The sequence below is a fragment of the Camellia sinensis genome, chromosome 7, assembly GCF_055761805.1.
Source record: "Camellia sinensis isolate YWXY chromosome 7, ASM5576180v1, whole genome shotgun sequence".
In the NCBI taxonomy this organism is placed as follows: Eukaryota; Viridiplantae; Streptophyta; class Magnoliopsida; order Ericales; family Theaceae; genus Camellia; species Camellia sinensis.
This window is the reverse complement of record NC_138967.1, coordinates 162,236,196-162,261,458: the sequence shown is the minus strand read 5'-3', so window position 1 is coordinate 162,261,458 and position 25,263 is coordinate 162,236,196. Positions and strand designations below refer to the sequence as shown.

At 47.9% G+C, this 25,263-nt stretch overlaps 1 protein-coding gene across 1 annotated transcript; it reads right to left on the bottom strand.

Moving 5' to 3' along the window:
- Window positions 1-6,502: 6,502 nt before the first annotated feature.
- LOC145796253 (uncharacterized) lies at window positions 6,503-11,076 on the bottom strand. The gene is made up of 3 exons (XM_082881310.1): window positions 11,053-11,076; window positions 7,122-7,220; window positions 6,503-6,913 (listed from the first exon to the last, which is right to left on the bottom strand). The coding sequence occupies exons 1-3, from the start codon at window positions 11,074-11,076 to the stop codon at window positions 6,503-6,505; spliced, it is 534 nt and encodes a 177-aa protein (XP_082737436.1).
- Window positions 11,077-25,263: the final 14,187 nt, after the last annotated feature.

Sequence of the window (25,263 nt, the reverse complement as noted above, 5' to 3'; positions counted from 1 at the left end):
GCAATATGAAGAAGGCTTTTTATCTAGCAGTTCCGGGTCAGGTAGTGAGCCGGAATCTAATTCTACCGAATCTTGTGCGTCGGAATCAGATTCCAGCTCGACTGAGTCTGAGTCCGGTATTCTTGGGGGTGATAACCCGGATGCCACAGTCCTGTCTAGGTCGTCTTTTTCATTTTCTTTTGAGTCTGTTGTAACAGAGGAATCTGACGGCTTGGAAGTATTTAATGAGAATGATGTGGATGTGGTTTCCGAGTATTTTTCTGTGCCTTTGATTTATTGCTTAAATCAGGATTTTCAAAATTTTGATGAAAACAGCGAGGAAGAAATTCCCCCAGTTTTGCAACGATTAATTGATCAAGAGCAGGAAAGATTTGTTAAACCTTTAATGGATGAAATCACTACTGTGAATGTTGGTACTGAGAAGGACCCGCGGCTGGTCCAGATCGGGTCCACGTTGTCTTCAGAGGAGCGCGAGCGCTTAGTCGCTTTATTAAAAGATTTCAAAGATGTTTTCGCGTGGTCCTACGAAGACATGCCTGGAATCGATCCTGAGATTGTACAGCACCAGATCCCTCTCGACCCCGAGGCCCGACCTGTCAAACAGAAACTCAGAAGGATTCGCCCGGACTGGGCTCTCAAGATCAAGGAGGAGGTCACCAAGCAAATTGACGCAGGGTTCCTGCTGGTATCTGAATATCCAACTTGGTTGGCCAACATTGTTCCGGTGCCAAAGAAGGACGGCAGAATTCGGGTCTGTGTAGACTTCAGAGATTTGAACAGGGCCAGTCCAAAAGACGACTTTCCCTTGCCACACATCGATGAATTGGTGGATTTCACGGCAGGACACACCTTGCTTTTATTTATGGATGGTTTCTCAGGCTATAATCAGATAGTGATGGCACCCGAAGACCGGGAGAAGACTGCGTTCACTACCCCGTGGGGGACATATTGTTATCGAGTGATGCCATTCGGGTTGAAGAATGCTGGAGCTACGTATCAACGGGCAGCAACTACAATATTGCATGATATGATCCATAAAGAGGTCGAGGTGTACGTGGACGACATGATTGTCAAGTCCAAAGATAGAGAGGGCCACCACACCGCCTTACAAAAATTCTTTCAAAGGATCAAGGAGTTTCGGCTGCGACTGAATCCCCAGAAATGCACGTTTGGTATTACAGCAGGGAAGATGCTAGGGTTTCTGATTACACAAAGGGGCATCGAGGTCGACCCTTCCAAAATCAAGGCCATCTTAGAAATGCCACCACCAAGGACTGAAAAGGAGGTGCGAGGCTTTCTGGGTAAAGTGCAATTCATAAGACGGTTTATTTCTAAATTAACCTTGACTTGTGAACCACTTTTTGGTCTCCTGAAGAAAGGAAAGAAATTCCAATGGGACGGCCGATGTCAAGCAGCTTTTGAGCAGATCAAAGAGTACCTACAGAACCCACCCGTGTTGTCACCGCCAGAGCCGGGGAGACCGTTGATATTGTACCTCTCGGTAACTGAGACTACCATGGGCTGCATGCTCGCGCAGGAGTCAGAAGACAAAGTGGAAAGAGCCATCTACTATCTGAGCAAAAAGATGCTGGATTACGAGACCCGCTATACACCGCTGGAGAAGGCTTGTTTGGCCTTGGTATGGGCAACCAGGAAGCTGCGGCACTACCTGTTAGCCCACTCTGTAATGTTGGTTTCGCGTTTGGATCCTATCAAATATCTTTTCGAGAAACCAGCACTTACGGGTAGGCTAGCTCGTTGGCTGCTGTTGCTCTCCGAATTTGATTTGAAGTATGTAACGCGCAAGTCAGTAAAAGGTAGAGCGGTAGCGGAGTTCCTTGCCGACCACCCGGTTGAGGGGGATGAAGCGGTTGAGTATCTATTCCCAGATGAAGCCATTCTGCACATCGAAGATGAAACTTGGACGATGTACTTTGACGGAGCGTCAAACCAATATGGGTATGGGATAGGGGTGTTGCTGATAGCGCCTGACGATTCCCGTATCCCTTTAGCATTCAAGCTCCGGTTCAAAGTTTCCAACAATGAAGCAGAGTATGAGGCATGTATTGCTGGCCTGGAAGCAACCCTAGAACTAGGGGCAAGACGGTTGGACGTCATTGGGGACTCAAACCTTGTTGTATCTCAAGCAAAAGGAGATTGGAAAGTCAAGGAGGAAAGGATGATAATCTACCACCAAACCTTGGATTTGTTAATTCCTCGGTTTGAGAAGCTAAATTTCACCCACCTCGTAAGAGAGAACAACAGGTTTGCAGATTCATTAGCAACTCTATCTTCTATGATAGGCATCCCGTCCGGAGTCCGGATGCGTCCAGTCATTATTGACCAGAAGTTTGTGCCAGCATACGAGTCAATTTCCGCCATAGATGAGGTTCAAGACGACAACCCCTGGTATTACGACATCTGGAACTTCTTGGAAAAGGAGACATATCCACTAGGGGCAAATGCCAAGGATAAGAGGGCCATCAGAAGAATGGCTGCTCAGTTCATTATCTGCGGGGGAAAGCTGTACAAAAGGGGTCATCTGGGAATGCATAAGCTCTGTGTAGAAGCTGAAGAGTCGAAACACCTGATGGAAGCCATCCATGGGGGAGAGTGCGGTTCACACATGAATGGAGTGATGCTGGCTAGAAAGATCCTCTGACAGGGCTACTACTGGTCAACCATGGAGGAGGATTGTATTAGTTTTGTTCGGCGATGCCACAAGTGTCAAATCCATGCAAATCGCATGAACATCCCGCCGTCAAAACTGTACAACATGACTTCGCCGTGGCCTTTTTCAGTCTGGGGAATTGATGTGATCGGAGCTGTTACCCCGAAGGGGTCAAACGGGCATGAGTTTGTCTTGGTAGCGATAGATTATTTCACAAAGTGGGTCGACGCCCAATCATACGCGGTGTTGAAGGCGTCGCACGTCGCAAAGTTCATTAGAAACAACATCATCTGTCGCTACGGGGTGCCAAACGAGATAATTTCAGATAATGGTTCCCACTTCAAGAAAGAAGTGATAGACTTGTTGGAAAAATACAATGTGGCTTTTCATAAGTCATCTACATACCGGCCGCAGACCAACGGAGCGGTTGAGGCCGCCAACAAGAATATCAAGCATATACTGCAGAAGATGGTGGAAACCTATCGGGACTGGCCAGACAAGCTGTCATTTGCTCTGTGGGGCTATAGGACTTCAATCAGAACTTCTACTGGAGCAACTCCATATTCATTGGTCTATGGAATGGAGGCTGTTCTACCCATTGAGATTGAGGTTCCGTCGTTACGAGTATTGGCTGAATGCCAAATAGCCGAAGCAGATTGGCAGCAAAGCAGATTCGAAGAACTCATGCTCTTTGATGAAAGAAGACTGAAAGCACTGCACCACATCCAAGGCTATCAACGCAGAATTGCCCGGGCTTTCAACAAGAAGGTTAAGTCCCGGAATCTGAAAGAAGGAGATTTGGTTCTCAAAGACAACCGAGCTCCCATCCACGACCCAAGGGACAAGTTCAAACCCAACTGGACTGGCCCTTACATCATCAAAGCTATCTGGTCAGGTGGGGCTGTGGTTCTGATGGATCTAGATGGCTTGGAGTTCTCACAACCGATCAATATGGACAAGTTGAAGAAATACTATCCTTGAGAGGCTCGCTAGGCCGAAAACCCGAAAGGGCGACCTAGGCAAAAGTCAGAGCACAAAAAATTAAAAAATATAAAAACTGAGCTCGCAAGGTTGAAAACCCGCAAAGGGCGGCCTTAGCAAAAGTTAGAGCGCAAAAGGAGAGTGAAAATACTCGAGTGAACCTGTGCCTGAACTACGTAAGGCTTGATTCCCATCTTTGGGATACGTAGGCAACTTCACCTTGAAGTTCAGCCGTAAACTTTTCCCCGATCAACTCTGTCCATTTTGGTCATCTCAGTCATCTTTATCCATCAGCATTTATCGTGATCTCCGGTACAGTGCTGTTCAAACTAGGGGCAACTTTTCGTTGCCGCGACGGTGCAAAGTTACTCAGACTAGGGGCAACTTTCCGTTGCTTTGGAGTGCCGCAATGTTCTTCAGACTAGGGGCAACTTTCCAGTTGCGGGGATCTGGGGTTGTGCATCTCAGTGACAGATTTTCGGCGTGTCCAATTCTGATCCACATCGAAAATAGTTTTGAAAAGTTTTAATAAAAGTTGACTTTGTTCAAATCAATCTTTTTACGACTAAGACCATTTTTGGACCAAAAGCGGAAAATTTTCAGTACCACAAATTTCAATTTCATTGATTTCAAAATAGAGCCCTCCTGCTCTTGCATTACAATCGAGGTTGCTTTTTTTAGTACATTCATAAAGAAAACTTGGAAATACTGATAAAGCAATAAATCTCGGGCATAGTTGAATCAAGTATCTCTGCGTCCCCTCCCGGAGTTGGACGAAGCATCTGATGCCAAGCTAGGCCCGACCTGTGCCTCCTCATTGAGCCAATCCAAGCACTCATCGGACAAAGTGCAACTGAAAGTTGAAGCAGGGGCCAGGAGCTCTCTCGTCCTCCATGCTGCGGCATATCGGGCAAGCTGTGCGCCCCGAACCGGGAAAGCGGCTGGGTACTCAATCCCCTCCGGTGGGCAGATTTGATCATGACCAAACTGACGCAGGAACTGGAACGGAAAATAGAATACGCAGTGGGTTAGACCAATCAGTTGGATCCTAATCAGCCGAGACATACTATAGCTCATGGCCGGGAGGTTGAGCCAAGGACAACGCCAAGCAATGCCGTCTGCGGACAAATTGCACATCCAATCGAACCACCACCTTTCGTCAAGAGCATTGACTAGGCGCTGCCGAAAGAAGTAGCCTCGAGCTGAATAGGCCAGGCAAGAGTCCACAACCTGCAACTTGTCCATTAACCATACCTAGGCGAGGGATGGAAAATGAGAGAATAAAGAACAGAGAGATGTACGATGAGAGAAAAGTAAGACAAGGGTTTTTGTGAGAAAAATCGAGCCTGAGGGTCGAGTGATGTAAGCAAATATATATGTAAGGTCGGGTGGGAAGCATTACCTGCAGTAGCAGTGGACTCCCAGCAAACCTAGTCACCTCCCGGCGATAGACAGAATCTAAGCCCATCAGTGTCTCGGCCAAGGTCATGGCAATACAGCTCTTTCCTTCTCTCAAACCTTGGGCGACTTCAATCAGGCGAATGCTAGCCCCGCCGAAGCCCGAGGAAAGCAGAAAGTGAGACAACATACATAAGCAGAGGGCGTGTTGCCGGAAACCCTGCCAATAATGGTTGCTGCGGTTACCAGCATCGGAAAAACGATGGATCAAGCCGAGGATGTCCAGTTCCCCACTGCAGATCAGGGATCGAGCGTCATGCGCCGTGAGCCCACACATCCGCCCTAAAGCCTGAGCATGGCCAAAACGGAGCTGGGGCAAGATCACTTCAGAACATTCAGACTCCATCAAAACCTGAAAATCTTCGAAAGTGGGGCACATCTCTTGGCTGCCAAAGCTAAAAACATGCGTCACTGGATTCCAGAACCTTGCCGCGGCATGGAGAAAAGGGAGGTGTAGCGGAGTACAGCTCAGCGTGAATAGTGCATTCAAGCCGAAACCTCGGAAATTCAGCTTTTCCGAGCCATCTAGAGAAGAGATCCAAGATGCGACATTTTCTGCGAGAAACGCCTCCATCTTTGTCTAAAACTAAGATGAAATGAATGTTCCCGAAGTTGAGGCTTTTATAGAAGAAAAAACACTATTCACGGGGACACGTGTCAAAAATCTGGTGGCTGCAGGACTGAATGGCCGGCCAGCCACCTTTTCTGGCTGGCCAGCCATTTACTTTTTGCAGAACTGGCCGGCCAGCTGTCTCTCTCCACAAAAATGGCCGGCCGACTTCCAGGGATGGCCGGCAATGCTGCGGTGTATCCCCCTGGCCCTACTTTACCCTTCGAGGGAGGGTTCCAAGCATTTCCATGTAACGGGAGAGTCAAAGGCCTTCATCTCCCTCCGTTTCGGATGCGTTCCAATGCCCAGATCGTCAGAAGTACACTCTGTTGTTGTTGAGTTTTGTTTATCGAGTTGTTGTTTTGCTTATCGAGTTGTTTGTCGAGCGGACGTGTTTCGTGTTTTTGAGTCATTGCTCTCTGTTTAAGCAATTTTTGTTAAAATCTTGTTTATTTGCGTTGTTGCATTTTGCTTATCGAGTTGTAAACTTGCTAAAGGTCCTGTTATATCTTAGTAAGTTGAGTTGTTTAGTTTGTTGCGTCGGTTCACTACCTGACTTGGTGATTACACAATGCGCATTACCATTCAATTTCATTCTTGTGCAAAATAAATGATGCGATACGATGCTTAAAATACAAATACCTTTTCAAAAGCTATTTCATTTCATCATGCTTTACAACAAACAAAGGTACAAGTTTTACAAAAAAAATAAAACTGCCTAACAATGTGCAAAGTGCTACAAACTACTAGCAAAAAGAAAAATAAAGCAGGAAATAGCAACATCAATGTCCTCGGGAGCGGGAGCGAGAAGCACTCCTCATCCTTTTCTGCGGGACAACCTCCGCACCATCATCATCATCTGAGTCGGAGCTGTCATCCTCAGGATCCCCCTCAGCCTCGCCTCTATTCCCCGAGCCAAAACCGGAGCCCCCCTCCTCAGCAGATGTCTCTGACTGACGGTCGGTAGCCTCCTCCTCCTCCTCAGTATCCTCCTCCTCCTCATCAGGCTCCACCTCTACGACGTGAGCCCTGCGTCTGCGGACAAGCCCTCCTCGAGCTCCTCGAAAAGGCCTAGATGGCCCGGCTCCTCCGGAAGGCCGAGATGACCCCGCCCCCTGAAAAGGCCCAGATGGCCCAGCTCCCCAAGGAGGCCCAGGTGGCCTGGCCTGCGGCTGACCGGACCATGAAGGCATCTGAAAACAAAGAGTTCAATTCAAATACATCAGTCCAAATATATACATCAGATGCAGATACAAGCAAAGGCTACATAAAGTGGGTGCATGTAAATACAGCGTACAAGTGGGGTGTGTGTCAGATGTGCTCTACACAAGTAGTCTATCGATGCAGTAGAAATCAGCATGTCATCAGAAGTATGATAAATGCCAGAAAACTGAAGGGTACCTGAATGCCCGCAACAGACAACTGTGCCTCCCTACGCAGGACCATGCCCTCGAGTGTGGCCACCAGTCCAACCACCTCCTCCATGTACCCTCGATGTGGCTGCAAATATGAGCTCATAATCATCAGTGAACAAAAGAATGTCTAAACATCTGAATGATGAATGAAAAACAGTGGAGCATACCAGCGGTGAGTCAGTATCAATGGCGTATCGATCACTGGGCATCGGAGGCTCTAGTGGGATCGGGGTCGGAGAGATCGCCCCATACTGCCACGCCATCAACTCAGTGGGCATATCTGGCCATCCAGGATGAGGATAAGCCGACGGAGTCGGAGGAACCGGTCTACTCCCGCCTCTAGATGTACCAGCCCTGCTAGTAGAAGGGGCGTCTGCAGCCCGAGCCTGAGCCTGGCCCGAGGATGACATACCGGCAGGCCTCATCATCGGGATACGAGCTCCCGTCAATGGAGGCATCAAATATATGTGACGGTAAGTGGCGTAGTCCCCCTCCTCAATATGTAGTAAAGCATCACTACCCAGCATGGCGCCGACTACCTCCGAGTAAGAGAGCCTGTCAGCAGTCCGCATACTGGCTGGGGGTACTGCGGGAAGATCCTGAGAAAGATACCCCCATACCTGGCGCAGAAAGCGTTCCCCCAGGAACCATACCCTGCCAACCGGCCCTTCGAGCAGGACCCTATACTGGGAGATGTCTGACGCTCCGGTATACTGAAGTCGGAGACCATCACCCAAACATACCTAGGGCTGCCATGTGATCTGCGGATGATAAATGCATAAACCGATCAGAAGTTAAGAATATACAGAGCAAATCAAAGATAAAAATGAAAGGAACTGAAAGTTCCGAGGTACCTCTGAATGTCGCACAGTGTCAAAGTACTGTCGCAGGCGAAGGAGGGTCTCTCGAGGTCTCGGCCGGTGCGGGCCCTCGAACACCAATGAATATGGGGTCATGGGAATCCCTACCACCTCTAGCTCTAGGGCTAATGATGGGAAGTATACATAGACCCATAGCTGAGAAAAGCAGTGCAGAATGTAAGTACAAAATGCTGAGAGCAAAATACAGACTGTAAAAGTGCGCTGTGTGTGCAATGTACAAGTAATGAAAAGCAGAAACGTAAATCAAGAGGAAAGAAAAGTACCTCCCAGGCTCTCCAGTAGCCGCCAAGTAAATCGCCCCGCCCGCGGGAGGTCGCGCTCATATAAAAGTAAAGGGTAGCCAGGCCGGCGCCACCCCAGTCATATCTACTGACCTGTGATAGGTCGACTAGAGTGCTCAGCAGATATAACCCAACTGTGTTCCCTCTGTCGGCAAACAGGGTAGTCCCGAAGAGGAACATAAGGAAACCACGGGCGTACTGCTCCGTCTCCTCGGGACTCTCAGGCACCATCTCCGCCCGCCGGAAGTGGGAAGAGAACCAAGTGTATCGGACTCTCCCGGAGACCCTGTCAATTGGCGGGCGAGCCCCCAATAAATACATCCAAGCGGCCTCCCACTCTCCCATATCCTCATCATAGGGAATGGACCAACCTCCGATGTCTAAGCCGGTCAGCACAGCGAAGTCCAGGGGCGTCATGGTCATATCTCCAGTGGCAGAGAAATGAAAGGAGTTGGTGGTCTCCCACCATCTCTCTACCAAGGCTGCCATCAGTGTCCTCCTGGCAGGACAACGTGACAACCCGACGCAGAAGGGCCCAAACCCTGCCAAATCTACCAAGTCTCGGACACCCTCCGGGAACTCGGCGTACCAGTCCCGCGCGATGGGGGAACCATACCCCCGCACACTACGGGAACAAACCTGCATTCAGAATGAATACATGTGTCAATAATGAAATGAAAGGGCTGTATGCCAATGAGATGAAATGGGCTGTGTGCCAGTATAATGAATGGGCTGTGTGCCAGTATAATGAATGGGCTGCGTGTTCAGAAAATTTGGAGTTTGGGCTGCGTGTTCAACTTTCAGTTCAATTGTGGGCTGCGTGTTCACTATCTACCTGGGCTGCGTGTTCAGAAAATTTGGAGTTCGGGCTGCGTGTTCAGAAAATTTAAAATTTAGGCTGCGTGTTCAACTTTCAGTTAAATTGTGGGCTGCGTGTTCACTATCTATCTGGGCTGCGTGTTCAGAAAATTTGAAATTTGGGCTGCGTGTTCAACTTTCAGTTAAATTGTGGGCTGCGTGTTCACTATCTATCTGCGCTGCGTGTTTAGAAAATTTGAAGTTTGGGCTGCGTGTTCAACTTTCAGTTAAATTGTGGGCTGCGTGTTCACTATCTACCTGGGCTGCGTGTTCAGAAAATTTGAAGTTTGGGCTGCGTGTTCAACTTTCAGTTAAATTGTGGGCTGCGTGTTCACTATCTATCTGGGCTGCGTGTTCAGAAAATTTGAAGTTTGGGCTGCGTGTTCAACTTTCAGTTAAATTGTGGGCTGCGTGTTCACTATCTACCTGGGCTGCGTGTTCAGAAAATTTGAAATTTGGGCTGCGTGTTCAACTTTCAGTTAAATTGTGGGCTGCGTGTTCACTATCTACCTGGGCTGCGTGTTCAGAAAATTTGAAGTTTGGGCTGCGTGTTCAACTATCAGTTAAATTGTGGGCTGCGTGTTCACTATCTACCTGGGCTGCGTGTTCAAAAAATTTGAAGTTTGGGCTGCGTGTTCAAATTTCAACTATTGTGGGCTGCGTGTTCACTATATATCTGGGCTGTGTGTTCAGAAAATGTAAAGTATGGGCTGTGTGTTCACTTTCGAATTCGGGCTGCGTGTTCGATAGATCAGTGTTTGAGCCGTGTGTTCGCCTCTTAACTAATGTGTACTGTGCGTTCACAATTAATTAGTGAGCCAAGTATTTAGAAATTCGAGTGTTTAAACTACATGTTCAGGATGCAAGCAAAGTACTAAGCTAAACTGCGTGTTCAAGCATGGCAAAGGTGCGAAATCTATGAAAAATACAGAAAATGAAGTAAATACCTCTCGGGCCTCATGAGAGAGGTGCTGCTCCGGCTCTCGGAGAAGCAGATCCCCGGGTGCTCGCTCGTCAAAGCTAGTAAAGTGACGGAAGACAGCACGCGGGAGGACATGTGCTGACGGACGGTACCTCCCGGGAATAAAAGGTCGGGTCCTCGGGGGTAGAGTCATGGGATCGAAATCATCTCCGGCACCTGGAAAACCTCCGCCGTGGAGAGAATTACCCGCCATTTTTCAGAAGATCTGCAAAAGGGAGCAAAAATGAGCAAAATGAGCCAAAATTGGAAAAAGTCAACAAAAGTCAACTCCCGAGAAAATATTCCAAATATTGAGACAAACTTACCCCAAGTGGCGAAAATGCGAAAAGAAGTTCCGAAACCGAAATTTAGTCTCTCCAAAGTGCTTGGAACTGAATGTTTTTGCGAAAACAATTTGCGCGGGGCGTTAGAAAACGCGCGTGAAACTCAGATCTGGAGAGGAAAGTGTTGTAGAAGGCAAGAAAGGAAGGGGCCTCGGCTGCCTTTTATAGGCCTCAAGTCTTGGTTGAAGAAGCATGAAGGAAGGAGGCGAAAAAGACCAAACTACCCTCGGATCTGGCATATGGCCGGCCGACCCCTTTTTCTAGCCGGCCAGCTATCTGCTTTTTGGATAACTGGCCGGCCAGCTATCTACTTTATGGGAAACGGGTTGGCCACCTCCCCTTGGGAAGATGAACGGCCGGCCATGTCCCCCACATGCCCACCTAGCTCTCTGCAAATTTTGAGGAAGATCGGAGTTCCCGGGACCTGAAAAAGTTCAAGAAAAGTATACTTCCGGTCGCGAAATAATCCGCCGGGACTTCAGCTTCAAGTTCTGACATGTGTCTCATCATCATTCATCGAAATCAAAGTGTATCCTTTTTTTAATGAGTTGTAACCTTCCAGGAAGTGGATCGGAGGCCGTAATTGAGTTACCTTCGCCGAAACGCGCGTTTCCATGCTCGTTGTTTCATGACAAACGGACACCCTGATTCATGCTCGTGTCACATTATCTTGCATTCTCATGAGTATACCTGCATTAACATGCACATTTCTTGATATTGGCATACCTCTATGTTTGAGCATACGTTGTCACGCATGTTCCACTCTTGCATTGCGATGCATACACTCACCGGCACTGCGTGTGTCGAACTTTCGGAATCACATTAAATATATGTTGGTAGCATGTTGTACTTGTTGCAATTTCTCTCTTTTGCAGGCACGATATTGTATGTACGGTTCAATTGAGGCTGGTGCGACCAGACGAATCGCGCAGGTATCGTATCTTCTCCGTGTGAGACGTGGCGGGGATTGAATAATCCTCCGCATTCTTAACTGCATGAAATGTAGTTGTTGCTTTGCATTCTTGCTTAAAACTGTTGCATCTATTTGCGAATACTTGCTTCATTACAGCTTGCTGCATTTGCATGATCATTGGGTTACCTTCGACTTCTTGCATATCATTTGCATTTTGCCCCTGCCTGCGGGCATGCCTGCGGGCACATTTCTGTTTACCTTGTACGTTTGTCTAAGTCTTCGGCCTTGTCAAAAATGGGTCGTCTCTGGGCTTTGACACTCATTCCCGTCACTTGTGACTTCCGAGTTCTGTCAAAGAGGGGCAACTGTAGACACCTCATTTTTGACCGACCTTAAGACTCAGACGTCACCGATTGAGCGCTTGGTGATGTTGCATGATGTGCTCGTTCAGAAGTTTCAGAGTCGCGGCCGTGAGCCCTGCCTCCGGACTTCCGAATCCTCTTTTGTACCTTGTCTCGGTTTGCGAACCAGACTCGGTTTTCTTTGTTTCTTTTCTTGAGGGAAGGGAGAGGTCCCGTAGACCATCTCTCAATGTCCGTAGGCTACATTTGGTGGCCGTAGGCCATTTTTCCCATTTCGGAGTCCGGTTTCCGGTTTTTCGGGACCGTAGGCCGTGCGCCTCGGTTCGGGACCGCTTAACCATCTCCTATTGCTCTGATTTTTGGCATACTTCCTATTTACTCCCTTTTGAGGGACACTGGGGACTGAGGAACCCACTTCGTGGCCGAACGCCACTTTCGGTGCTTAACAGCCCATTTTCGGGACCCCGAACTGGGTGTTTTGGCCCCGGAACTTTCACTTTGCAACGGTTTTCGTTCATTTTTGGCAGGTACCTCTGTTTTATCACCGGGGAGGTCACTGAAGGCTGGGAAGCCAGCAATTGTTGCAGCAACCAGTTATACATCCTCCGACGCCCTCCGGCGCCCGTTTTTCGCACTTCCGGGCTAATGTTGAACCCCTTGGGCCCATTTTCTCAAACTTTGAACCACATATTTGTGATGTACACACATGGGAGGACCCTAAAAGTTGGTGGCTGGCTAGTAATTCTACTTGACCCTTTTGACCCCCTCCTTCCGGGCTAATGTTGAACCCCTTGGACCCTTTTTCTTGAACTTTGAACCACATATTTGTGATGTACACACATGAGAGGACCCTAAAAGTTGGTGGCCGGCCATTAATGCTACCTGACCCTTTTGAACGCCTCTTTCCGAGCTAATGTTGAACCCCTTGGACCCACTTTCTTGGAATTTTAACCACAGGGTTGTGTTGTACACACATAGGAGGACACTACCAGTTGGTGGCCGGCCAGAAAATCTTCTTGACCCTTTTGACCCCTAGCCGGCCGGCTAGGGGGTGTGGCCGGCCGGCCACCTGCAGCAAAAGTACCTGGCCGGCCGAGCTCCTTGCACTGTTCCCTTTACAGCTGTGGGGCAATATCCCCCAGAAAAGATATTTATCCGGGGGATATTTTGTGGGGGAAAGTTTCTCTCCTTTTCCCCTACCTTTACACCCCCTTGTTCGCCTATATAGCAAGCAAGATATATCCTTTGTTGGGGTTGAAAAACTTCACCTTCAAGCATCCATACAAAAAGCCATTTCTATACCTCTCATTTCCTTGAAAAACCTTAAGTCCTTAAGCACCATTTCTTCTACACCACCAAGCTCTACCACCACCACCTCATTTCCAGCAACAAGGAAGGTTTCTCAAAGGCCAAAGAAGCTGCAAATTGATCCAAGAAGCAACAAAAGTCTTAGTCTTCAAGGGTGAGTAACCTTTCTCTTCTTTGACCCCTTTTCTTGATCCATTTGTAAGCCTCACTTGCTTTTTGTTTCAAGCTCCGGCCCTAACTGAAAAGGACCCTCTTTTGAGTTCATCTTCATTTTTCATTAAGGGTTCAACCCTGTTTGAGCCCTCCGTGATACACTTGCTTCATTGATCCTCTTATATGTCATGATTTTGCATGCTCTTTTTAGCCCGTGAGTAATCTGTTTTTGAGCATGTTGTAAGCTGATATTAGGCTTATTTTGAGCCCCTCTTCAACATTGAAGAAGGGCTCAACACCATTTGGGACTTCCATGTTGTACCTACCTTTATACTCCTCTTTTCTTCCCCATTCTTGCATGCAATGGCAGCCTACCATGCTTTTGTTTTTGGCCATTTTACAGTTCTGAAAAAGTGCTTATTTTGGTCCATATTTCATGTTTCATTTAGGTCCTTTCATGGTTTGGGGTCTCCATATGCTACTTCATGTTATATCTCTCTTTTATTCCCCATTCTTGCATGTTTAGTTAGCCTACCATGCTTTTGTTTTTGGCCATTTTACAGTTCTGGAAATAGCCTTATTTTGGCCCATTCTACATGTTTTATTAAGGGTCTTTGGCTGTTTGGTGATTATTTTGCATATCTCATGTTATAGCCACTTTTGAGCCCCTTTTTGCATCACATTTCTATCATGTTTGTATACTGATTTTGAGGCTGCCATGTACTGTAAATATTCATATTTTTGGTCCCTCTTCAATGTTGTAGAAGGAAATTTTTCGGTTTGGATTTTGCTTATATCACTTGCTTCATTACCCCTCTCTTGGCCCCTATTCTTGCATGCTATTTTTGACATACCTATGCTTGCTGTTTGGCCATGTTTATAACTGTGAAAGTGCCTTTTTTGGGACTGTCTAGCTTCTGTCTTTGCATTGCATGTCCATATTGTGCATGTTTAGCATAGCTATAGGCCATTTCGGGTGCCTAAATTCACATTTCGGGACAATTCCATGCATTTCATGTCGTTTCGCCTCATTTCGGGACTGTTTTCCCTCATATTTTAGTGCTGGAATTCCATTAGAATGATTTCTATCCATTTCATGTCATTTCATCACATTTTATCATCGCCTCGGTTTGCGTGCCCGTGTGCACGCATTTCGAGGCACTTCATTTTTATCCGCCGGCATCCGATGTGAGTGTGGCTGAGGCTCACTCGTGTTGGTATAAGCCCATTTGTCATTTCCATGTCATTTCATCACATTTTATCATCGCCTCGGTTTGCGTGCCCGTGTGCACGCATTTCGAGGCACTTCATTTTTATCCGCCGGCATCCGATGTGAGTGTGGCTGAGGCTCAATCATGTTGGTATAAGCCGATATCATGTTTCCATGCCATTGCATTGCGTATGCCATTGCCTCGGTTTGCGTGCCCGTGTGCACGCACTTCGAGACACTCCATTTTTATCCGCCGGCATCCGATGTGAGTGTGGCTGAGGCTCACTCATGTTAGTATAAGCCCATATCATGTTTTCATGTCATTTGCATTGCGAATGCCATTGCCTCGGTTTGCGTGCCCGTGTGCACGCATTTCGAGGCACTTCATTTTCATCAACCGGCTTCTTATATGAGTGTGGCTGGGGCTTTCTCATGTTAGTGTAAGTCCATGTTACCTTTCCCATGCCATTTTATTCACTTGCATTGCATTCTGTCATTTTCTCAGTTTGCGTGCCCGTGTGCACGCATTTCGAGGCATATCATTTTCACAGCATTGTGCATACTAGGTTGTATCTTAGATTGTATCTGTCGTTTTCTCGGTTTGCGTGCCCGAGTGCACGCACTTCGAAGCATCTCATTTCCATAGCATTCCGTATGTTAGGATTATATCTTAGTTGCATTTCGTGCATATCATGCATATTGCATCGTGTCCGGAATAGGAGCTAGCCCGGGCACGGGAAACGAGGTACATTTCGTACTCCGAGTGACGGAATGTGTCTCAATTCCCCAGTCACCGACACTCCGGATTATCCATGATGGAGCTAGGTTCTAGCTGTAGTTTCATGTGCATTCATCCTATATTGAGTTGTGCATTTCGACTCCTCGGCCATCATGCCTCGGTATGCGTGATTGGTGGCACGAGGATCGAGACATGCATATATCTGTGCAAATACATTGCTATGCCCCTTTTTTGCTCTCTGTTGCAGCCAAAACGAAGAATCAGCAACCTTTTGGGGCTTGGCACGCATTTCAAGAACAAGTGTAAACAGAGGCTAATTGGGGCATTCCGGTGGATTTCCGCGCAAGACAACCCGGACATACATCATCCATCAGAAGCAAGGCAGTCCCTGGCTTGCACGCCAGCTTTATTTGCTTTCTTAGTTAATTCATTAATTAATTAGAATTTTGTAATATTTTGGACTGTAATATTCTTTTATCCGGGACTGTAATATTTGGACTGTATTATTTATTTGGACCCCCTGCGCGAAGGCACAATTGTAATAAGTGTGCGTGAGTGTGATGTATGTCTTCCAACCCCACGTCTTTCTCCCTTTTATTTATCCGCTTATGATGGTTAGATTAGGGCATATTTAAATTAGCATACAGTATGACAGCATGTTTGCATTCATTCATCTGTATTGCATGCACCGGGCTCGGCGCATCATACTAACTGCATTTGTCTTTCAAATTCCAAAGTTGAATACATGATAGTTGTAGCATTCCATATGCCATCTTAGAATAGCCGAGCCTGCTATAGTTTGCATTTTTGCATGTGTTGCATTAGGCATTTCTGTATATTTAGGATCATGCATGATTTCTAATAAAGTTTCTGTTTTGGCTTGGAGTACTCTGTAAGCTTTATGCTTTAGCATCCTTGCATGCGTGTGTGTGACTGTCATGAATAGCATGCTTACCATGAGGCTATGTGCTTATATGATATAACTGCTTGAATGCCTGTGGATGGAGGTTGGGTTATCTGAATTGGAATAAATCATCAAATGTTTCAAGCCTACCTGCGGGTAGCAAATCATTTTCAAAAACAAACATGAAATGTTTCGTTCCAATTCAGGCGACCCGGTCTATACTTGTATGCTGTGCGCATCACATAGTAACCTAGGCTAATAACCGGAATAAGAACTCACAATGTTTTCAAAAATTGATATCATGGTTAGTAGAGGCCGGTCTATGACCGGGCGAGCGGGGGTGCTCACGAAGTGACCTTCCCTAATCGTACCCAAGTTCCCGAGCCGAGGCAACTTTGGTGATGACGGACACGTGGCCTTTTGGCACCGAGTCAGGGTTTCCTAAATTTTCCAAAATAAAATATTTAGGTGGCGACTCTGTATCTGGCAAAGCAGTCCATGTTTGGCACTTCTTTCAAAAATCAGTTTTCTCAAAACGATTTTCCGGATTTGGACTCTTTGGTTCAGACTTAGAACCGTGACAATTTGAGAGTCCTGAGCTGTAGTGACCCCAAAATGAACAGACGGGAGCTCGTTCCTCCCGGGGCGTTCCGGGGACGTCTACAGTTTCTGGCGACTCTGCTGGGGATTTAGAGAGCTTGACTCGAACTCATGATATCTGTTTTTGACTACACTTGTGTGTTTCTTTGCATTGCATTTGCATTGGTGCGCCTAGGACACCGTGTTTGCCATCTGCTATTCCTGAACGGTTTGCCGGAGGCTTGTCTTGTCAAGGCATGACCATAAGGCTGACCGGTTGTGGGCTCTGCCAGTATGGGAACACAAACCCCGGTTTTACCGGGGCACCCTCTTTGACCATTCGACCTAGTGCATATTCGGATCCATAGTGACTATTCCAAACTAGGACAGGTCGCTTACCCGTTTATAGGTTGTTTGAAACCGCTGCGTGCGTAGTGAAACCCTAGTTCCTGACAAAATAGGACAGGGAAACCCTACCCCAATATAGGGGTGTTTTGGCTCTCACTTATCTGTTATGTGCTTTAGAGTGCGTCTCTACAGGAATGCATGTATCAGTATATGAGTTTGGGCATCAGGCCTGCGGGCATCAGTTCAGTATCGTCAACATCAGGCCTGCGGGCATCAGTTCAGTATTGTCAGTATCAGGCCTGCGGGCATCTGTTCAGTACATGAGTTTGGGTATCAGGCCTGCGGGCACCAGCCAGTATTTGAGGATTAGTTATCTGCGGATAGCAGATTCTGTTTTAGGGGACAGTGATACAGGGATAAAAATCAGTGTTTGAGGACAGTGTGTATTCAGCTTATTGACTGTGTGTTGTTATGCCCGACTGTGTGTCATGCATTTTATTTTAAGCTGTTATGCTGCCCGTTTATCTGTTTATTTATTTCCTTTTCGCTTTATTTATCTTTTGCTAGGTCAGTTTTAGCACAATTGCTTCCAACCCAGCAGGCATTCCCCAAGCACTTTGGACACGAGGTCGTCGACTCCATCGATCCGAGGATCTAATCGACGGACAGCCAGTGTTTCATTCTCTACCCCCTGTTACCAGAAGGAAGCAGAAAAAGCGCAGTGTATCTGAACAGAGAGCACCAGAACAGTGGTTTCCCCCGCCAGTGGACAGTTGGATTGAGATCCCCATTAAGACAGATCTGCCAGTAGTTCAGACGAATCAAAACAGTATGACGGCGCCAACAGGAGTTGAGGAAATGATACGCCAAATGCAGGAAACCATACGGGCCATGCAGCAGGATGCCGTTCACCGAGATGAACTCGCTAAGCAACAGGCCGAAATTATGACCCAACAGGCTGAGCTGATTACCAGACTGCAACAACAGAATACAGCATCTGCTTCACACTAAATTCCTCCTCCGGCAGGGGCCCCATTACCTGAGCAGACACCTGCTGTTCAGAACGCTCCTCCAAACACCCAGAATACTGTACCGACTATCCAGAACCCACAAGAGGACACAAATCTTCCAACGGGGCCAGCTCCGCCCCCGCTTCCACCACAACTGTCCAAGGTCCATACATCCAATCACCCGGACTCTCTCTTTGAGGTCGAGGTTGATCATACAGCTCTGAAATTGAGCAAACTGGAGAAACTCTTCAAGAAATCCCAAGGGGTCAAGGCTATGCCGGATATCGAAGATGGATATACCGAGGAGGCCGTAACGCTCCCCGATAGGTTCAAAATGCCACAAATCGACCGCTTTGATGGGTCCGGCGACCCCATGGTCCATATCCGACTGTTTGCAGACATCTTGCGGCCGATGGGCCTAACACGACCACAGAAGCTCTCACTATTCGGCCAAACCCTGTAGGGTGTGGCCTCCCATTGGTACGCAAGATTACAAGATGAAGTGAAGAAGAATTGGGATGAGATGGCTGAGGCCTTTGTCACGCAATATTCATACAACACTCAGATCGAGATCACAACCCGTGATCTTGAAACGACAAGGCAAGAGCCCAAGGAAACTTTCTCGGACTTTGTGATCCGATGGAGGGCAAAGGCGTCAATGATGACTTTAAGGCCCACTGACAAAGATCAAATCCGGATGATTGTGCGCAATCTCCACCCAAAGTTGATGCAGAGAATGATTGTAGTCCCCTTCCCTACTTTCGCAGATTTACATGATATGGGGGTGCAAATCGAAGACGCAATGAAACAAGGTCTGTTTGACCACGACAGGGAACAACCGAGGAGGACCTTCAACCGCAACAACAATGCAGGCCCGAGTGGCGCTGCAAATACGAGAGCCTCGGAAGTTAGTATGGTCACCACCACTCCCCCTCCCCCTCCAAGGCCCATAACTGCCACACCCTTCTCCGGCGCGTCCGGAAGCAACACACAAGCTAACAGATTCCAACCACGAGGCCAAAGAACCTTTACCCCACTATATATGCCTCTGACCAAGGTTCTGGGAATATTGATCAGGAAAAATCATTTAAAACCCCTGGAGCCAAAGCCATTACCGAATCCACTCCCCCCCTCTTATGACCCGTCAAAGTACTGCGCGTATCACCAACAACACGGTCACGACACCGACCGTTGTTACAGATTGCGTCATGAGATCCAAGATCTTATTGACAAACAGGTGATCGCGCCTCCTGATAAACCCAATGTCACAACCAACCCTCTCCCACCACATAACCAACCTCCCCCTCCCAAAAGAATTAATTTTATCCAGACTGGGGTCGCATCTTACGATCCTAGCATCTATATTACTCCCACCCACCTACCCAAGCCGGAGGTGCTCCTCCCCGATTGCACTGACTTCTTGTGCATGGTGGACATCTCCAAAACCCAACCAGAACCGATGGTGGTGACCGTCGAAGACAGGGCAGGGCAGATTTTGGGAGAGAATGAGATTGTTAAATCTGGGACTGGACAGAATTTTGCTGGGGGAGCCTATAATCCAAGCAAGTACATCCTATCAACGAGCCGAATTGGGCTAAGTGTAGAATTGCCAGAGACAGGAGAGCTATGCATGATCCGGGGGGATGGATCTGGGCTATGGGCAGATGATCTGACAGCCGTAGAGGAGGACTTCGCTAACCTGCAATTTTTAGATGACCAGGAACTGGAGGATACGTCAATCAACTGGTATGATTATGAGGGATCAGAGGAGGCCACTGGATGGCTCGAGGATCAACCAGATGCAGTGGGGGAAGCCCAACCAGAACAGAGCCCGGCAGGGGCGGAAGTATCAGTTGTGGCCGGAATGGCCGAAAGTCAAGTTGTATCGCCGGAGAGCGCCGGTGCTAAGAATTCCGCTCGAGACATGGGCATTACAGATACGGGAATTGTTGAACAAACAGCTGTACTGATGCAGCTGGAACGAGAAACGTTTGAGGAGGCTGAGAGAATTAGGAAAGCTAAGGGCTCTGAGGGGACTGAAAGTGCTGTGTGCACGAAGACAGACAATGCTGCGAGCATATGGACAGAGAGCACTGAGAGTGCGAGTGGACCGGAGCCAGACAGGTGTCTGTTGGCTGCCAGCGGAATGTGGTGGGAAGATGACGACCTGTGTCTTGCCCACACCGATGAAGACTGGGGAAGTGGCCAACCGGATGACACTTGGTACCTCGATGAGGTTGACTATATGACAAGAAGTGGGCGGTACTTCAAACCCCCACACCTGGACCAACCCGAGGCATCCGGGAAGGATAGAGAAGCGGAGAAACAGAAGGAGAAGCAGATTGAAGAGGAAGCTGTGCTGAAGCAATTAAAGAAGATACAAGCAGACATCTCCATCTGGGGACTGCTAATGGCATCGCGAGTACATAGAGAAGCTGTCCTATCTGCCATGGACAAGTCCAAACTCTCCATAGACACAACGCCTGAACAGCTGGTTGGGCTGGTTTTTCCGGGAGGAGGTTCCCCGGCATTAACCTTTTCGGACAAGGAACTACCGCCTGAGGGCACAAGTCATAACAAACCTCTCTATATTTCTGTGGAATGTAGAGATAAGTGGATACCGGTGGTACTTGTTGATACCGGGTCTGCGATTAATGTCTGCCCAACCAGAACGGCATATGCAATCGGGTTGAAACCCGTGGACTTCGTCCCAACCACCCAAGTGATCAGAGCATACGACAATACCAGCAGAGAAGTGATGGGGACTGTTAAAATTCAAACCAAGGTTGGTCCAGGACAACACAACATCGAATTTCATATCTTGGACGTTCCCGCAACCTTTAACCTACTTTTGGGGCGACCGTGGTTGCACCAGGTCAAGGCAGTCTCTTCCACTCTACATCAGATGCTAAAGTACCCTCACGGGAAAAGGGTAGCGATCGTTTTTGGGAATTCATCAATCCATCCGCTGCCGGAAGTGTCTACACCTGTCTTGGAGATCGAGCACGGCACGGAGGATGTGTTTTTATCGGGGTTCACCTTGGCCGAGGCTCAAGTGGTGCAAAATGTCATGGCTATGAATGAGGGCATGTACGTTAGTGCACAATCTATCTACCTCATGAACAAGCTAAAACATACTCCCGGGATGGGATTAGGGAGAAGCGGCCGGAAAGGCATCTCAGTATTGGCCGAAGTGCCACACAACCCCCACGCCTTTGGACTGGGTTATCTGCCCACCAAGGAGGATTGGGTGAGGAAAGGGAAAGAAATGGCCGGAAGGGCCAGAGCAAAGAAGGCCGGGAAGCCATTTGAGTTAATGCACAGGCCCATCTGGGGTACCCTAAACGGACGTTTCGTCCGGGAGGGGGAAGATTTTCCATTCTGCGGCTTCCCGGAGCCATGGCTAAACGCGGAGGGGAAGCGCGTGCCTGGTTTTGAAATCTTCTTCGACATACAATTATCTGGGGATGACGTTGCCGAAGCGCAGACAGACCCACCAACTGAGGTTGAGCAATGTGAAGCAGTGGATCCTGAGAGCACAGAGTTTGAAATGGGGGTAGCACTGGCGAGTCTACTATCAGATCCTCCGATCGGCCAAGAGTGCTTGGGGGATAACTCTTCGGTTTCTGTGATTGGAGATGAAATAGCTGCGGGCTTTCCAGCGCCGATCTTGGATGCATCTATCGCACCTTCTCTCATCTGGCAATATGAAGAAGGCTTTTTATCTAGCAGTTCCGGGTCAGGTAGTGAGCCGGAATCTAATTCTACCGAATCTTGTGCGTCGGAATCAGATTCCAGCTCGACTGAGTCTGAGTCCGGTATTCTTGGGGGTGATAACCCGGATGCCACAGTCCTGTCTAGGTCGTCTTTTTCATTTTCTTTTGAGTCTGTTGTAACAGAGGAATCTGACGGCTTGGAAGTATTTAATGAGAATGATGTGGATGTGGTTTCCGAGTATTTTTCTGTGCCTTTGATTTATTGCTTAAATCAGGATTTTCAAAATTTTGATGAAAACAGCGAGGAAGAAATTCCCCCAGTTTTGCAACGATTAATTGATCAAGAGCAGGAAAGATTTGTTAAACCTTTAATGGATGAAATCACTACTGTGAATGTTGGTACTGAGAAGGACCCGCGGCTGGTCCAGATCGGGTCCACGTTGTCTTCAGAGGAGCGCGAGCGCTTAGTCGCTTTATTAAAAGATTTCAAAGATGTTTTCGCGTGGTCCTACGAAGACATGCCTGGAATCGATCCTGAGATTGTACAGCACCAGATCCCTCTCGACCCCGAGGCCCGACCTGTCAAACAGAAACTCAGAAGGATTCGCCCAGACTGGGCTCTCAAGATCAAGGAGGTGGTCACCAAGCAAATTGACGCAGGGTTCCTGCTGGTATCTGAATATCCAACTTGGTTGGCCAACATTGTTCCGGTGCCAAAGAAGGACGGCAGAATTCGGGTCTGTGTAGACTTCAGAGATTTGAACAGGGCCAGTCCAAAAGACGACTTTCCCTTGCCACACATCGATGAATTGGTGGATTTCACGGCAGGACACGCCTTGCTTTCATTTATGGATGGTTTCTCAGGCTATAATCAGATAGTGATGGCACCCGAAGACCGGGAGAAGACTGCGTTCACTACCCCGTGGGGGACATATTGTTATCGAGTGATGCCATTCGGGTTGAAGAATGCTGGAGCTACGTATCAACGGGCAGCAACTACAATATTGCATGATATGATCCATAAAGAGGTCGAGGTGTACGTGGACGACATGATTGTCAAGTCCAAAGATAGAGAGGGCCACCACACCGCCTTACAAAAATTCTTTCAAAGGATCAAGGAGTTTCGGCTGCGACTGAATCCCCAGAAATGCACGTTTGGTGTTACAGCAGGGAAGATGCTAGGGTTTCTGATTACACAAAGGGGCATCGAGGTCGACCCTTCCAAAATCAAGGCCATCTTAGAAATGCCACCACCAAGGACTGAAAAGGAGGTGCGAGGCTTTCTGGGTAAAGTGCAATTCATAAGACGGTTTATTTCTAAATTAACCTTGACTTGTGAACCACTTTTTGGTCTCCTGAAGAAAGGAAAGAAATTCCAATGGGACGGCCGATGTCAAGCAGCTTTTGAGCAGATCAAAGAGTACCTACAGAACCCACCCGTGTTGTCACCGCCAGAGCCGGGGAGACCGTTGATATTGTACCTCTCGGTAACTGAGACTACCATGGGCTGCATGCTCGCGCAGGAGTCAGAAGACAAAGTGGAAAGAGCCATCTACTATCTGAGCAAAAAGATGCTGGATTACGAGACCCGCTATACACCGCTGGAGAAGGCTTGTTTGGCCTTGGTATGGGCAACCAGGAAGCTGCGGCACTACCTGTTAGCCCACTCTGTAATGTTGGTTTCGCGTTTGGATCCTATCAAATATCTTTTCGAGAAACCAGCACTTACGGGTAGGCTAGCTCGTTGGCTGCTGTTGCTCTCCGAATTTGATTTGAAGTATGTAACGCGCAAGTCAGTAAAAGGTAGAGCGGTAGCGGAGTTCCTTGCCGACCACCCGGTTGAGGGGGATGAAGCGGTTGAGTATCTATTCCCAGATGAAGCCATTCTGCACATCGAAGATGAAACTTGGACGATGTACTTTGACGGAGCGTCAAACCAATATGGGTATGGGATAGGGGTGTTGCTGATAGCGCCTGACGATTCCCGTATCCCTTTAGCATTCAAGCTCCGGTTCAAAGTTTCCAACAATGAAGCAGAGTATGAGGCATGTATTGCTGGCCTGGAAGCAACCCTAGAACTAGGGGCAAGACGGTTGGACGTCATTGGGGACTCAAACCTTGTTGTATCTCAAGCAAAAGGAGATTGGAAAGTCAAGGAGGAAAGGATGATAATCTACCACCAAACCTTGGATTTGTTAATTCCTCGGTTTGAGAAGCTAAATTTCACCCACCTCGTAAGAGAGAACAACAGGTTTGCAGATTCATTAGCAACTCTATCTTCTATGATAGACATCCCGTCCGGAGTCCGGATGCGTCCAGTCATTATTGACCAGAAGTTTGTGCCAGCATACGAGTCAATTTCCGCCATAGATGAGGTTCAAGACGACAACCCCTGGTATTACGACATCTGGAACTTCTTGGAAAAGGAGACATATCCACTAGGGGCAAATGCCAAGGATAAGAGGGCCATCAGAAGAATGGCTGCTCAGTTCATTATCTGCGGGGGAAAGCTGTACAAAAGGGGTCATCTGGGAATGCATAAGCTCTGTGTAGAAGCTGAAGAGTCGAAACACCTGATGGAAGCCATCCATGGGGGAGAGTGCGGTTCACACATGAATGGAGTGATGCTGGCTAGAAAGATCCTCTGACAGGGCTACTACTGGTCAACCATGGAGGAGGATTGTATTAGTTTTGTTCGGCGATGCCACAAGTGTCAAATCCATGCAAATCGCATGAACATCCCGCCGTCAAAACTGTACAACATGACTTCGCCGTGGCCTTTTTCAGTCTGGGGAATTGATGTGATCGGAGCTGTTACCCCGAAGGGGTCAAACGGGCATGAGTTTATCTTGGTAGCGATAGATTATTTCACAAAGTGGGTCGACGCCCAATCATACGCGGTGTTGAAGGCGTCGCACGTCGCAAAGTTCATTAGAAACAACATCATCTGTCGCTATGGGGTGCCAAACGAGATAATTTCAGATAATGGTTCCCACTTCAAGAAAGAAGTGATAGACTTGTTGGAAAAATACAATGTGGCTTTTCATAAGTCATCTACATACCGGTCGCAGACCAACGGAGCGGTTGAGGCCGCCAACAAGAATATCAAGCATATACTGCAGAAGATGGTGGAAACCTATCGGGACTGGCCAGACAAGCTGCCATTTGCTCTGTGGGGCTATAGGACTTCAATCAGAACTTCTACTGGAGCAACTCCATATTCATTGGTCTATGGAATGGAGGCTGTTCTACCCATTGTGATTGAGGTTCCGTCGTTACGAGTATTGGCTGAATGCCAGATAGCCGAAGCAGATTGGCAGCAAAGCAGATTCGAAGAACTCATGCTCTTTGATGAAAGAAGACTGAAAGCACTGTACCACATCTAACGCTATCAACGCAGAATTGCCCGGGCTTTCAACAAGAAGGTTAAGTCCCAGAATCTGAAAGAAGGAGATTTGGTGCTCAAAGACAACCGAGCTCCCATCCACGACCCAAGGGGCAAGTTCAAACCCAACTGGACTGGCCCTTACATCATCAAAGCTATCTGGTCAGGTGGGGCTG

What these genes read in the sequence shown, in the direction of transcription:
- LOC145796253 (XM_082881310.1), bottom strand. Translation starts at nt 11,076, where the DNA reads ATGGAAACGCGCGTTTCGGCGAAG. An exon ending in AAACGCGCGTTTCGGCGAAG is followed by an intron (nt 7,221 to 11,052) that starts GTAACTCAATTA and finishes TCATATTTGCAG; the next exon opens with CCACATCGAGGGTACATGGA. An exon ending in TGTCTGTTGCGGGCATTCAG is followed by an intron (nt 6,914 to 7,121) that starts GTACCCTTCAGT and finishes CTTTGTTTTCAG; the next exon opens with ATGCCTTCATGGTCCGGTCA.